The sequence below is a fragment of the Rhea pennata genome, chromosome 17, assembly GCF_028389875.1.
Source record: "Rhea pennata isolate bPtePen1 chromosome 17, bPtePen1.pri, whole genome shotgun sequence".
Lineage (NCBI taxonomy): Eukaryota > Metazoa > Chordata > Aves > Rheiformes > Rheidae > Rhea > Rhea pennata.
The window spans coordinates 4,055,225-4,070,255 of NC_084679.1; the positions used below are offsets into that span (position 1 = coordinate 4,055,225).

The window sequence follows — 15,031 nt, forward strand, 5'->3', positions numbered from 1 at the left end:
TTCTTGTTAGTACAATAACTTTTATTTGACATCTACAAGATTGTTATCTTGTAGTTTTTGGACAGGTTTATACAATCTCAATTTTTCAATAGTGCAACCTGTGCAAGCAAGAAATGACAAACATTGTCCTTCACTTTCTTATAAACATCTACTATTATAGGCAAAACAAAACTTACCCATATTATAGATAAGTGACTATTCACATTTGTACATTACAATTTCTTTTAAACAGCTCCAGATAAACTCTACAATGTCTTACAACATATTAAACAGTATTCAAGTTACTGGGTAACAGAAACAGCACATACAGCGGAACCCTCAAGTGTTTCCCATTCTCTAATTTACAGCTCAAGTAAGGTTTCATCTTACAAGTGACAAATTAAATTACATTAATGAAGTAAAAAATATAAGATTGTACGCGAGATGGAAGTGAATTTGCACTTAAGTTTCCATAACCACCTCGGAATAAGGAAATGCTTCAGTTGAAGGAAAACAGGCATCCAGCCATCTTTGCAGTACACATTAGAAATACCATTAATACATTAAAAATGAACTAATTTTAATTTAAGATGTTTATCACAAAAAGAACATGTTGTAGACTCAAATATATAACCCCCAGGAGAGAACCAGAAAAAAATGCAACACCTGGGTATAAACACTATAAAAATGCAATAACCAATGCTGTACAACTAAGATTGTGTTTCTCTCTGAATTCCTGTTGTGTGTGTTTATCCTGTCCACGCCCGTTTCTAAAGACATGCACTGTCAAACAGAAACTGGGAAGGAACCTGAATGCATGATGTGCAATCTCTAGGTTTCATGCTTTTATAAACTTATAAATTGAAGAGAAAAACCCAATATATATTTTCTATATATATACTCAATACATGCATTCAAGGATATCTCCCACAGCAATGGCATTGATGCACTGCGTTAAACCCTGAGCACTGTATGACAAGATAAAAAATAAAGCCTGCTTGGGGATTTTCAAGCATTTTCAAACAAATTGTGGTTTGTAGCTTAAAAGGCCAAAAGTAAAAGCAAACAGGAAGCACTACAGAGAGCATAAGGAAAGACAGATGCACCACCATAAACAACTGCTGGCTTTCAGTTCTACCAACCTTTAGATCTCTTTATTCCCAAAGTATTCGAGAGCACACAACTGAACTGAAAAAGTTATATTTCTTTGGAATCTGTCCCTGATTTTTATGCAAGTGATATGCTTTTACAGCCTTTTCCTCAAACACCAAAGTCAACACCTGTAGTATGTCCTCTCATGCATTGTTGAAATTGGTGATACTTTGTGGGTGATGCTGCTGCCATATCTGCTGCTGTTGTACTGCAAGCTGTTGAGACTGGTCTGACGTTGACAGGAGGTTTACGAGGGGTGATACACAATTTGCAGGAATGATCAAACCTGAAAACAGCAACAGATCAGTTGTGTTTCATAAGCATGAAAACAATTTGTTCATTAAAACCTCAGGCTGATGATTCCACCATTTAATTTATGCAATAGTCAATAGTGACAATTTCCATGACAAGTCTGATCAAGCACAACTACAGACTCTGATTCTAAATAAGAGAGTTATCTTCACAAGTCATTAGATTCTTTAGGTCATGGAGTAGCTGAGGGAAAACGATAACTTCAAGACTGTTTTATTCTTGTGTTACCTGCTGCAACATTAAGACCAGAAGTTAGCTATTTTTTTTGCTTTTACAGACAGGGAGGAAGAGACCCCAAAACACCTTGTTTCAGCATCCTGATGTCACTGGAGTAGGAGCTGTCATGACCGTACACATGACAAGACTACATGCTTTAAAAAGTTTTCATTTTTTTTGTTTGTTTTTAAAACACTAGAAAAACAGCAAGGGAGGATATAATCATCTTTAAACTATTCTGGACTATGGCTACATGCAACTTAAAATGCTTACCTTAATGTTTTTTTTAAGCTAATGTTTAAGGGCTTAATATTCCTTGCTAGAAGTGAGAAACAGTGGAAGTCCTGGTTTCAAAGGTAGGTTGTCTGGAATAGGCTAAAAAGGACTTAAATACAACTTGAATATAAATTGAGAACAAGCATGCCAAAGCCTAGCTGAAGATTCTTCCTTTAACCTGACTCTAAAAAAAGCTTGCACTACAAATAGAGATTAACATTCGTATTCTTGCCCTCCCCTGAGACACACACAAACAGGCAAACCATTTCTTTGTAAGCACAGTGTCTCCCACACAAGACTCAACACGGAGCGACCTGCAAGTTTCAACTCCCTTCCACTCTCATTGGAATTAAAGGAGCAGACAAGCCACTTACCAACAATCCTCTGCCCATCTTCTGTTCTTAGACGAACTATTTGCATTTTCACATTTGTGCCACTGACAGAGGCTAGAACGCCTTCTACTTTCGTCCAGACGCTCAATACTGAACCACACAAGACATAGTAGGTTCGACAGCGGAGTCCTACCTCACAAACTAACCCCAAGCCTGCCTTCTTACAATTGCCTCTCCTAGAGGAGGAGAGAAAAAAAAGGTCAGAAGAACACCGCAGACAAGAGGTATCCAGTTCAGTTTAAAGTGAGACAAAGTTATTTAACATGCATTCAACAGAATTCAGACTGAGCGCTTCAAGTACAGAATAAGCTGAAGGTACTTTATCCACAGCCATAAAATTCCTCTTTACTGTGAAAGCTTTAGGGACATGTAAGCCTACTTAGGATCACATCTTCAAAATGAAGAGACAGAGCTCTAAGCCAAAGATACCACTAGTTTAAGTCATCTGAAAACCTTACTCTGTTACATAAGAAACTGGTATCTGATCAGTAAATTTCACCCTGGTAATAATTTGAAGTTTCAACCAGTTGGGCTGTTCCACAGGAGGTAAGACACCAGCTGTTGTGCTTTTAGAGACACTTAGGAGAAACAGTGCAAGAGCAGCTGCTTCTGAACATCTGATCTCTGCACGGAGCTCAAGCATAACTCAAATAAGCATTTTCCTCAAATAATGCTGAACCGTCCTATCACAAAAATAGATCAGATCCAGTCACTTACCAAAGCACAAGCCACTCCTGGGTCACTATACTTCCACTGGAGTACAATTTAAACTTCAGAACTTGTAACACTAGAGCTTTAAGAGTAAGCACATAGCTTAATGCTTCCACTCAAAGGATGGGGCTTACTCAGTTGACTCATGACTCATTTTTCTTACGTGAGAAATACAAGATTTCACAGGACTTGCAGAAAACAGACAGAAATGATAGTTTAAATAGTTTAAACTGTTTTAGAGCAGCTACATGGATACAAATACTAACCAATAAGCATGGGTACAGGTATCCGCAGAAGAGTTGTACTGCTCTAACCAGTGCGGCAGAGCATCTTCAGAAGGTACCTGAAAAAGGTGGGTTTTTTTTTTTAAACATGGAGTGGGTGGGGGGAATGGGAAGAGGGTGACAAAAAACACAAAGACTTGCATAGCAAAATAAACAACACTTCCCCTACCCCCCCCCCCAATTTGGTCTTTACTATAAGAAACATAATTTCAGTCAGCCCAACAGAAATGGAACCTCATCTAAGGACAAACAAAATGCTTGAACAGAGCAGAACATCAACACTTTTCCAGTAATCAATCTGATCTCAGAGTTTTGTCCTTTTTTTTTAATGCAACATTAAATTGTTTTTGTTTTAACAGAAGTAGCAGGCATACTACCAGCCTCTAAACAAAATAATCTACTGCAGTATTCCAGAGAACAGTAGCAGCAAGCAGCTAAGCCTTCAGAATCATTACTTAAAATGCACTGTACATCATCACTTTAAGAGTCTGTTTGCACACCTTACATAGAAGTTTGACTTTCCCTTGCTAGACTCTGAAAATTCGGCACATTAATTTCACTTAAATTTAAAAGTGATATCAGTTTAAAGGTTACCTTCTTATATTTCTTTTTCAGGTCTGCACATGTTTCTAGTTTGAGTTGTTTCCCTGTATTTGGTCTGTACACTAAAAAAAGCTTCTTTTTAGGATTCACTTCTTTTACTAGAATAGCAGTTTTCTTGTTATTTCTTATCTGGAAAAAAATAGAAAAATACAAAAAATTTAAGTTCCAACATCTTCCTCAAGTGACGCTATATTGTATTCTTTTTCTTTACAGATTAATGGTGCATGTGTATAAATAATAAAAATAATTGTAATGAGGACAGCTTTAAAACATAGCACCACTAATCTCCAGCAGCATCTTGAGTTTCCTTCAGAATGAAGGCATCTGCTTTCTTGAGGCATGCTTAAATAAAAGCTATTCATTTAGGCTCACAGTTTCATCAGCAAATTCTGAGCAATTAAAAATTAAGAGCTTCATTTTAAGAGCTGGAAACAAGATTAACATCAACCCTAAAATAAGACTGAAAGCATTTTATAAAACTGAGCAATGACTTTAATTTAGATGTTACACTTTTTTTTTTTTTTTTTTTTTTTTAAGGATACAGTTTCCTGGGATAGCCCTAGAACAAGTAATCTGAACACATGAAAAGATATACAAGAATGTTACCTGTAACGATAAATAAAAACCATCATCTGGTCCTGTCTGTTCTGCCCAGATCTTAGTTGCTTCCTCCCAAGACATTCCTCTCTCTACACTGATCTAGAAGAGAAGCAGCCAGGGATATTTAAATGAGAGTACGTTTTGGAACAGTTACCAAAACAAACAGAACAACAACAACAAAAAAGTAGAAAACATTGCCTAGTAAAGGGCATAGAACCTGCCCCTTGCTCAGTAAAAGGTGTAAGCTTAGCTCACTGCAGTGTTTTAATAACTTAACAGCAACCAAAAGTGTAAAGACGACACAGGATTAACTTACTGTATATAGTTCTACATGTCCAGAGGTGGAATATCCTGGAGTTAGAAACTTCTTAACATCTGCCTTCCTTACTTTCTCATCCCCAGAGCCCAAATCTTAAAAGGAAAGATAGAGTTATTCTGCTTCTTTTCTCTTACATAAGTACAATAATAGGAAATTGGTTTACTCACCTAAGATGCCCATATCATATCTTCCATTCTTTTTAGCATTTTGAATAACTGCATTTAGCGTGTCAGAAAAATACTGGAATAAAGCATTCTGCTGATGTACTTCCATACCAAGAATTCTATTCAGAAATTTTCCTATATTGTTATAATCTGGAAGAAAAAAATAGTAGTATATTAGGTCAAAGAGATTAAATTTAACAAAAACAAGCTTTCAATCAGTTTTTAAGCGGTCTCAAAAATATTCAAATTCATTCTCTTAAGAGCAAGGAAAACACTGAGTTCTCCAAGAAAGTAGTGGTTTTTTGTTTAAGATAGTTACAACTTCAATTCTGGTATTTAGGAATCCATTACCATGATTTACAAGAGGACAAGTGATTTTTTCTTAGTGACATTCTAAAGATGCACAAAACCAGATACCTTTATCAAGCGTTAAAATTCCAGATCTGTCTTCTACATTTATCAGGCCTACGCCAATCAATCCCTGGCGAACATCTAAGAAAAGGAAAAGAGTTAGAGACCACAGCTGCTTCATCATCTAAAAATAAAGCAAGCAACAGCTTGTTCAGGAATCTTTTTTCAAGATCTAACTCCAAAACTTCTGACTCCCCAAACACTTGTGATTTTTACTTAACACTGATGGCAAGGTTCTGTTTTGCTTTTCTGTCCTTCCACAAAAGGACCCACCAAACCAAACAAAACAACACACACACACACTAAAAGCTTCACACACCCACCCCCCCACAGGTAAGAAACTACTAACGGCACTATACACGTGCATTACAACTAATAATGGGAAAATTAAAGAACTGTATGTAGTACTCTGGCCAAACAGATGCAGAGAAGAAACTTGTGTTCCCTTCAGTTGATGATAGCTGTCAAAGTGACTAATCTAGACTTACTACTCGCTTCAAACAGTCAGTGTGCAGAACTCACTTTAAATTGAGAGTGTTCATATATCTTGGATTATACCTGAATTTCAAAACTCAGTGCAGTACACAAGAATTATACCCAGTGAGTACTGATCTGGGCCACTTTCTACCACCAAAGTTATTTGCACTTTACATACCTGAGAATGATCAGAAAGTAGTGATTGCAGTCAGTGTATTATACTTACCTTTGAAAAAGTCTCCAGGAAAATCAGGAGGTGGAGAGACCATTGGAGAGTCTAAGTTCACAATGGATTTCATAACAATCTCTAAAGCATTTCTTCCATACTGCAAAAGAAAGAGAAAGTTGCCCTAAGTGTGTTCCAGTGTTTGTGCCTCAGCACGCATGGGTCCAACACTTTTTATTCATAGCAAAGTACTTCTCTCTACTATTTAACAGTAAAACGGTGGAATTGCTTACTAGTTTCAGTTATAAACTACATTATATGAACAGCAGTTTTAGTTTCTAATTATAATTGCCAAATTTTTCTTTTTATTGTGATTGAAAGGACACATACCACATGCTTAAATCTCTGTATTTACTAAAAATCACAGTCTTACGTACAAAGTTGTGTTTTCATTGGTTTCACAAACAAAAACAGAATAGTTTTTGTCTAAAAGAAGCCTACCAAAAAAGTTACACTGTTAAAAGAAAGTAAAACAATTCATAGAAGATTGAAAAAGTATTTCTTTCACAGGCCACTTGTGGACTATAAACACTACAGCGTGAACTTTCAGACAGAAATGGAATCATCACCTTGTTGTCAAAATTGAATCTGCTGAGGTCTCGAGTTTCTGTAGCTCGTCTGTCACCATGAGTGAGGGCCCCCTGTTAAGACACATCTTTGTAATTAAATCAAATTAAAAAAAAAGAAAAAAGAATTAAGTTTTATTTTAAGGGAAAGATCGGATTTCTTCAAATAGTCTTACCAAACTCTCCAGTCTTTTTGCAACTATAGATGCAAATCTTTGCTCTCCTGCCAACTCAGAAATTAGGAATACATACTCTGGAGCAGTCACTTGGTTGGATCTATGAGTTCTTCCTGGATAATTAAGTAGAAGCACATTTATTAAATAAATTCCACTTCACTGAACATTTCTAATAAAGCATAACATCTCTGAACTGTGGATAGTAAAAAAAAAAAAAAAAAAAAAAAAAAAAAAAAAAAAAGCTAGAACTGAATCCTGTTGAAAAGAAGTTCCTGGTGTAAATACTGCAATAGAAATGTGTATACAGATACTCTGGATTTGTGGCAACTTCATACTAAGGTTTTATAAGCACAGAACTATTCAGTTAAGCTGCAGTGTAAATTTTTGTTTACTAGGTTTCTTTCAAAACTTCAGAGACTATTAGCTATGGCAACAGACACAGCTAATCCTGCCTTGGGTAAAGGAGATCAGAATGGTCCTTAAGAGGTTACTCAGTCAGTTTTATTTACCATGAATTAGCAATAAGTTCAGTCTCATTGAATTTGGTGGGGAAAAAGATTTAAAAAATATTATTTACCAAACTGCTGTATTGCTCTATCCGCACTCCATGGCAGCTCCAGAGTCATATGAACTCTTCGCCTCTGATTCTTAGCTCTACGATCTGCTTGCAACGAGATACCAGAACTGGCAGCTTCCGAGATTATGGCTATGTTCTTTTATTAAGAAAGAAATTGGTAGTTAGCATGAAATCCAAGATCAAGCTTCAGTTTTAATTTAAAGGAAAAAATCTAATTCCAGAATTACTACTAATATTGGTCCGGAACACTATCGCTATCATGTGGCCTTACTACCTCAAGGAGGGCGGGGGGGTGGGGAGGCCATTTCTCTTTATCAAAATTAGAAACGCTAACAGAGAGAAAGCAGTGGTCTTCACTTCTCAGTAACACCCTTCCGTGCAAATTGAGAATGGCAATATGCCGCAGTCTTGCCAATCTAAGAGGCAGGTTCCTGTGATGCCGGGCTGCACTTTAGAAAGAAAAGGGGAGGGACAGAAGAGACTTGCTGTGATAGCAAGTGACACAGGACAAAAGTCACTGCTAATGCTGTATGCATAAAAGACGATATGGCCATTCTTGTATGTGAATGCATTTGCCTTGAAAGAATGCAAGTGTTCAGACTGTGTGCAAGTCACTTACAAGAACATGAGTATTTCCTCTGAACTGCAGGAACAGACCAAAGGAGTTCTATGTAATAGCTACATTTACTTGATTTGCCCTCTTGTGGTAACATATCCCAAACAAACCACAAAAAAGGAGAGCAAACAAAAACAGAAAAAAACCCAAACCAAACTTTCATCAGCTTCAATTCTACCATTATTTCACAGTATTTTCCTTTCAGAGTGTTTAGAGGATAAAAGCTACCAGTCTTGGCAGCATTACTTCTCTCAATCCTTACTAAGGTAAACACCTCACATTCTTTCCCCGTCAGCCTTTCACTGAGCTTTTCTCCCACTCATACCAAGTTAGGCAGCATTTTTCCCCTTCTCCCAATTCTGTCACTTCGGTGACAGAGGTACATAGTAATCCAGAGAAAGGAATCAAAGACATGGAGGGTTTATCTGCCTTTTTATACATGCTATTCTGTTAGAAGAATATTTTGAAGGATTTAAGTTTGGTATACACATGCACCCACTTCAAGAAGAAATGGGTCAAAACCTAAAAGTTAGCTTCCTCATTCACTTGAGCTACAGCCTGACCTTTAAAGCATGCTGCAACCACATGCTAGATAGGACTACTGAACATACAGGTTTGAAGAACAAAATACACAGTAGTGAACAGCAAATCCTTTCTACCTAGCACTTGGCTTCTTGTACTTAAGAAGTCACTGAGAGATAATAGCACCGCCACAATCTGAATAACTTAAGCTATCAGTCCATGTAGATCATCTGGCAAGTTCTAAGTTGTACCTCCTTAAGAATTACCTTATCTCCATCCATGAACCTCTGCTTTTCTGTGATGTTAAGAATTTCAACGGGCACATCAAGTTCAGATCTTGACTCATACGATATGCTGCCATCATCATTACTTACAACTCTCCCTTTGCGGCCTGTCATCTTTAAAATAAGAGGGAATACAAGGTCATTATGGCACTGCCAAAATTATTACACGAGCAAGATAGTCAAGCAACAGAACCATACATCAACTTCAAAAATCGAGTCAGTAATTTACTCCTAGCACAAAACTATCTGGATTAGTTTTGACTGATGCTATAATCTGCTATGTAGAACACTTATTTAGAAGCAACTCAGGGAAAAGTACAACAAAAAGCATTTCTATGTAGAAGCGACACTGCAGTACACTACTGTCCATAGCAGAGATGCTAGTAATTAAAGTTTAATATGCTACTGCAGTAATCGTGTCTTGAACTGAAGTCTAATGCCTATTAGCGTACAAAAGGCTGTCAAGTAGTAGCAGCTTATTTTATTCCTGAGGACAGGGACATTAAGAAAAAAAGTTTAACACTGACACACACTAAGAGTACTACAAAAATAAGCTAAAATGGCAGCAAGGTTGTCACCAATTTTAACAGGATCTTTTTAATCACAATGTTTGATTTACACAGGTAGCTTATTAGAGATGTTTCTATAATTGAGGAAAAATATCACTCAGGCTTTTCATAACTACATTTTTATTATAAAAGTTCACTTTTGCTGCCTAGGAAGATCAAGTTACACTGCACCATCTCTCACACACCAGCTTTAAAAACTGACTACAACTAGCTATAACAATATGTAGTACACAAGGGAAAACAAACTAGCACTATTTACCAATTCAAAGCTCTTATCTGTTTTCTAACACAATCTTCAAGTTTCTCTAATTCAGAGGCATTCAGTGCCACAGCCCTATATTCTTATACTTGCAAGATTGCTGCTCGAAGTTGATAAACAAGTTCTTTAATATATAGTTTGGCCATACAAACCTTGAAAGAGAATGACAACACTGATATACTGCAGCTAGAAGGTAACATGCAGTATAGAAAAAAAAAAAAGCAAGTTTCTCTAAGTGCAAACGTCAACACACCTCTGCAACATTTTCAGGACCACCAAGTTCATCTATAAGCTCATCCAGTGTATTAGGTGGAAGATCTTCAGCCAACTTTTCCAGTTTATCAAGCAGTTCTTTTTTCATCTGTTGGGCCCTTTCGACAGCATCCTGACTTGTTACAAAGCTGCTGTTTGTATTACTGTTTGCTGAAATTTAAAAGAAACTAAAATTTAAAAGTTCACTGCCTAATTGCTAAGAAAGTGAATCAATGCTGAAGAAACTTATTCTTACCTGATGTGTTGGTACTAGAAGTGGTGGTACCAACAGTAGAAGTGAAACAGCTAGGTCGTTTTGATCCAAGACCAGAAGCTAATAAGGCACTTTGAATAGAATCTGGGTCTATACTTTTCTTCTTTTTCTTTTCTTTGTTTTTCTTATGGTCTTTTCTAATTAGCCAGGGATCTGAGGTTAAATAAGATATTTTCAAAACATCTCAAGCATTTATTAAATGAGTCATCCTTTAAAAAGGATGCTCTCACTACAAAAGCTGACTAGTCAGAACTTTAGTACATAAAAAAATCTACCTAAGGGAGCTGCAAACAAACACTCTAGAAATAATCCCAGTCTCATCAGAATTAAATTTCCAACTACTTATGATATAGTCTTCTATACTTGGATCACTGAAAAGCTTTAAATTTGCAAGTATAGTTACATACACGATAGAACAAACTGCCTTACCATCTTCATCATCTTCACTGGATTCATCTCTAAATGGGTTGAAGTCGTCATCATCTCCAGAACTCAAAAATTTGGAGCTCTCGTTGTCACTTTCTTCGTTGTCTGAAGCATCTGACTCACTTTCACTCTCATCAGAGCTGCTACCTGCAAGACCACCTGTTTTACGAGCTTTTTTGGCTTCTCTGGTTATTTCTTCACCTAATTCCACCACCCCAGGAGAAAAAGAAAAAAAAAAAGCTAGTTTAGACCTTCTGGCCTGCTTCTGAGAGTTGTTTTACTACCACTGCACTCTAGGTGAAAAATGTTCAGCTTCTAAGAGCAGAATTGTTTTAACACTTTTCTTTCTTTTCTTTTTTTCTTTTTTTTTCTTTTTTTTTTTTAAGAAATCTAACCAAGTCTTCAGAAAGCACTCTCAACATCTCAACATACTGGGTTTCTCCCATTGCTTTTATAATCATCTTTTTTTGGAAAAAAGGGTATTATCATGTGTGCACACACATGCATGTATGTGCACACAGCGGGGAAGAGGGCAGCATTTAGGCTTGTCTTTTTCAAGAGGCTGAGTAAAAACATCAGCAGGTTTCACCTTTTCCAGAAAAAAGCTTACCTCTGCAAGTTACTTTGAGACAAAGTCCTATATTACATCAGCCCAATTTTTTGGCTAAAAGAAGTAACTAGCAATCACAGATTATATTACCTCAGCAGCTGACTTTAAAACTAACAGAAGCTTGTAATATAAATCTTAGACTTATAATACATACTTTCATGAATGCTGGTATTGATATTTACACCTCTTTTTCTAGAGTTCTCTTTCAGGCAGTTCTAAAGTTACTGTTTTCTCTATGGCAGTAGTGTACATAACGTAAACATTACCTTTCCGTTTCTTTATTTTGTTTTCCTTGCAAGGACTGTCTCTAGGTGAATTGTTATTACTTTGAGCAGACAAGTCAATTCCCAACAAGCTAAACAGCTTCTTCCTGTCAGGAGCTGGAAAGTGCTTTTCAATAAGAGACTGGAATACTCCTCTGTTTAAGAAGAAAAAGTGTTCTTCAGTCCAATTTGCATTTATTTAAAGTAGAAATCTCTAACATTTTAACAGCTTGCTTGACTACTCTCAAGACTTTCCCTTGTGAATGCCATTACAGAAGCACCCTGGATAATTATCACCTATATTATTGTGTTTGTCACGTATGTAAAAGTAATAGAAGACATTTACTTTACAGCACTGTTACATATACCTTTTAAGATCTCATATTTAGCAATTTAAAACGTCGGGTTTGGTATCTAGTGTTATTGTTACTGCCACCTTCTTACTGCTCAAGGTTTAGTATTATTTTAATCTGCCACTTAAACATTCAGCAAGGTATTCTCATGGTCACATCCAGCTCATCTGCTTAAAATAAGCAAAGTCAGGGTTGTAACAGATTTTGGCACAATTGCAGCATACAAGTCTTTCTCTCTCCCTTAAGTTTTAGTAGAACAGTACAAGCTGTTCACACTTGAGAACATCATGTAACATGGCAAAAGCAGAACTAGCAACTTAGCCAGTGGTTCACGTGAGCAGTACTATCAGATTTTAGGTACAGGTACCTTAAGCAAAGGACATGGGTACCAAAGAGAACCCAGCTTCCTGAGATTTGGCGCATCTTTTGCATGTGAAAGCATGAAATACTGGATTCAGAAGCTTATTTCAGAAAGGACAGTTCTGAAACTTTCAAATCTTACTTTGCTGTAGATACAAAGTCATTCAGTTCACCACCACCTTCCTCCAAAGCTTCTAATGTCCTTGCTTCTCCTGTTGACTGCAGTCCAATAACAACACACTAAAGGACAAATGAATAAAAGATACTGTCACAGACTAACTTATAAATTTATTTCTGCCTGCATTTTTGCTCCTTAAATAGCTTCAATGCCAGAAAATACAGAAGCATGCTACTACCATGCCTTTGAAAATATTATAAAGAAAAAGTCCTTTTTCAAAAAAAATTAACTTATTTCAAGGTCTTCACCAACTTACTTTTCCATTTTTGATTTCTTCTCGAGCTAGCTGTACTACCCTCTTCACTTTTGACGCTATGCAAAGGTACTTGAAAAACCTCTGATGGGCTGACCAAAACTGACCCCACATGGACTTCTTCATTCGTTGTTCTGCATCAATAAGATCAGCTGCTTGTTGAAACCTCTCTCTGGCACTAACCCACTGAAGAAGAGAGTGTTAGTTGTTTTACATGCTGCATTTCAAGGCTAAACAGATAAAATGTCCAAAGTGAGATAGAAGCAGAGTTTAAAAGTCCTGTAGCACTGCAAGTCAAGGAAGCTCATTATACATCAAATAAAGCTCACAATAAAGAAAACAGCAGTTATGTCTCATCAAGTTAAAAACATAATTGCTCTCATAATGAAAAGCAGGTACATTTACACTACTACCAAAGCAAACATATCCAATATTTTCTGATTATTTAGTTTCTCCATTAATATGGAGGGTATGCTCAGGGTAAGAAATGAAAAAGAACTGCCCATAATTAAGTATAAGCCAAGACCGACCCCCCCCCAAGAAAAACCACCATCTTCATTTTAAGAGGAGCATTTTGCTATATCTTTTCAACTTGTATTAGACAAGAATATTAAAGCCAGGTTTCTGCACGAGATTAGGTAAAGTAAGTTTTGCACATTAGTTTACTGATTCTTAAGCAACACTCATAAAATGAAATGCTGTTTAAAAGCTGATATTATACCTGCCTGAAAGATAAATTTTAATTATTGCAGCTAAGCATGACTCAGTATTTATTGCATAAGCACCTGTTAAGCAGGTAAAGATCCTGCTCATTTCAGTCTATGTTCAAAGGAAAAAATGCTTTCTATTAAATACACTAACGGTACTGTACAAAGAGAACATGCTCTCAGGAAAAGCATATGAGCAGAACAAATAAGAACAACATGAAACAGAACTAGCAGGAGAATAAAGGAAAATAAAAAAGGGATGGGGAGCCTCAGAGAGAGCTGGGCCTTTTTAGCCTGGGGAAGAGAAGACTGAGGCGGGGATCTTACCAATGTGTACAAGTACCTGAAGGGAGGGTGTCAAGGGGACGGGGCCAAACTCTTTTCAGTTGTCCCATGTGACAGGACAAGAGGCAATGGGCAGAAATTGAAGCACAGGAAGTTCCGCCTGAACGTGAGGGGGAATTTCTTCACTATGAGAATGACAGAGCACTGGAAGAGGTTGCCCAGAGAGGTTGTGGAGTCTCCTTCTCTGGAGATCTTCAAGGCCCGTCTGGATGCAACCCTGTCTAACATGCTCTAGTGACCCTGCTGAGCAGGGAGCTTGGACTAGACGATCTCCAGAGGTCCCTTCCAACCTTACCGATTCTATGATTCTTAGCTTGGATGCTTTGGATCTGCTCTGCTGTATAAGTAAAACTATCCCTAACCCTGTTTAACCGAGAAGTACGTACTCTATCTAATGAAGTAATGCGTGCAGTCTGTCTAGTGCCAAGTCAAGCTTTATAGCTTGTTCTCAGCTTAGTTCCCTAAAGCAGAATCAGAGGAACTGGAAGGGTCAAATATGACCAACAGATGATCAGCTTTATCTTAGGCTACCACAGTGCAGGTCCCTGAAGCACTGTTAGTAGTCAGTGGGTCTGGCAAACATTGGAAGATACCCAAAACTGAACTTAATAGCTCAGATCAAAAGCTCTTATCAAAGTTTTAAACAGGGACAACTTTACACTAAAATGAGACAAGTAGGTGCCATTTATGTCTTTCACAGAGATCATATTACATGCAACTTCAAGAGCATCGTAATTCAAGATAAGTGATTTTTAAAAAGTAGTCTTACCAATTTCACAGATTTATTGTACATTTTAACATAGTCCTGTGAAAGCAGAACTTCGTCAATTTTGAAAGTTACACCTGAAAAACTCAACTGTCTTGCTATGTACATTCCTCGCAGTTTCATATCCATAGCAACTATTTCCATGGCACCAACACCCCTAAAATAAACAAACAAATCTGAGTTAACATTAGCATTTTCAAAAGCAAGAACTTGTTAGAAAAAAAACCTGAAGTGCTTTAGAAGTAAATAGCATGCTTACAGATACAAAGAAATATATTTTCAAAACCATTAATGCCGTTTGGTTAAACGCACTGAATCAGGTGGTCTAGAAGCTTAGACTCCATACAAAACCGTACCTCTGCCCCATGAGTATAACTACATCCTAACAGATAAGAATACTCAAACAGTACTTTTTGTGAGTGACCTAACACGCATTAGGAGATATTATCTTACAAAGTGTAATCCGATAATGAAGTGGATCTATCTATCTACATAAACATCCCTGTATTGTAATTTTATGAACTTCCCTGGGTATTTAAAATATGGATACAGG

General features: G+C 37.0%; 1 protein-coding gene across 3 annotated transcripts in view; it reads right to left on the bottom strand.

The window, feature by feature from the left end:
* Positions 1-15,031, bottom strand: part of SBNO1 (strawberry notch homolog 1) — a 31,835-nt gene continuing 16,804 nt past the window's right edge. For all 3 annotated transcript variants that reach the window (XM_062589708.1, XM_062589710.1, XM_062589711.1), the window contains 20 exons: positions 14,482-14,635; positions 12,664-12,846; positions 12,372-12,469; positions 11,520-11,671; positions 10,647-10,844; positions 10,200-10,370; positions 9,945-10,114; positions 8,846-8,977; positions 7,442-7,577; positions 6,865-6,977; positions 6,692-6,763; positions 6,123-6,222; positions 5,426-5,500; positions 5,012-5,158; positions 4,842-4,936; positions 4,532-4,624; positions 3,917-4,054; positions 3,305-3,381; positions 2,310-2,503; positions 1-1,417 (listed from right to left, as the gene is read on the bottom strand). In XM_062589708.1, coding sequence (XP_062445692.1) covers positions 1,275-1,417; positions 2,310-2,503; positions 3,305-3,381; positions 3,917-4,054; positions 4,532-4,624; positions 4,842-4,936; positions 5,012-5,158; positions 5,426-5,500; positions 6,123-6,222; positions 6,692-6,763; positions 6,865-6,977; positions 7,442-7,577; positions 8,846-8,977; positions 9,945-10,114; positions 10,200-10,370; positions 10,647-10,844; positions 11,520-11,671; positions 12,372-12,469; positions 12,664-12,846; positions 14,482-14,635 — 2,641 coding nt within the window. In that variant the 3' untranslated portion in view covers positions 1-1,274. The remainder of the gene's footprint in view (positions 1,418-2,309; positions 2,504-3,304; positions 3,382-3,916; positions 4,055-4,531; positions 4,625-4,841; positions 4,937-5,011; positions 5,159-5,425; positions 5,501-6,122; positions 6,223-6,691; positions 6,764-6,864; positions 6,978-7,441; positions 7,578-8,845; positions 8,978-9,944; positions 10,115-10,199; positions 10,371-10,646; positions 10,845-11,519; positions 11,672-12,371; positions 12,470-12,663; positions 12,847-14,481; positions 14,636-15,031) is intronic.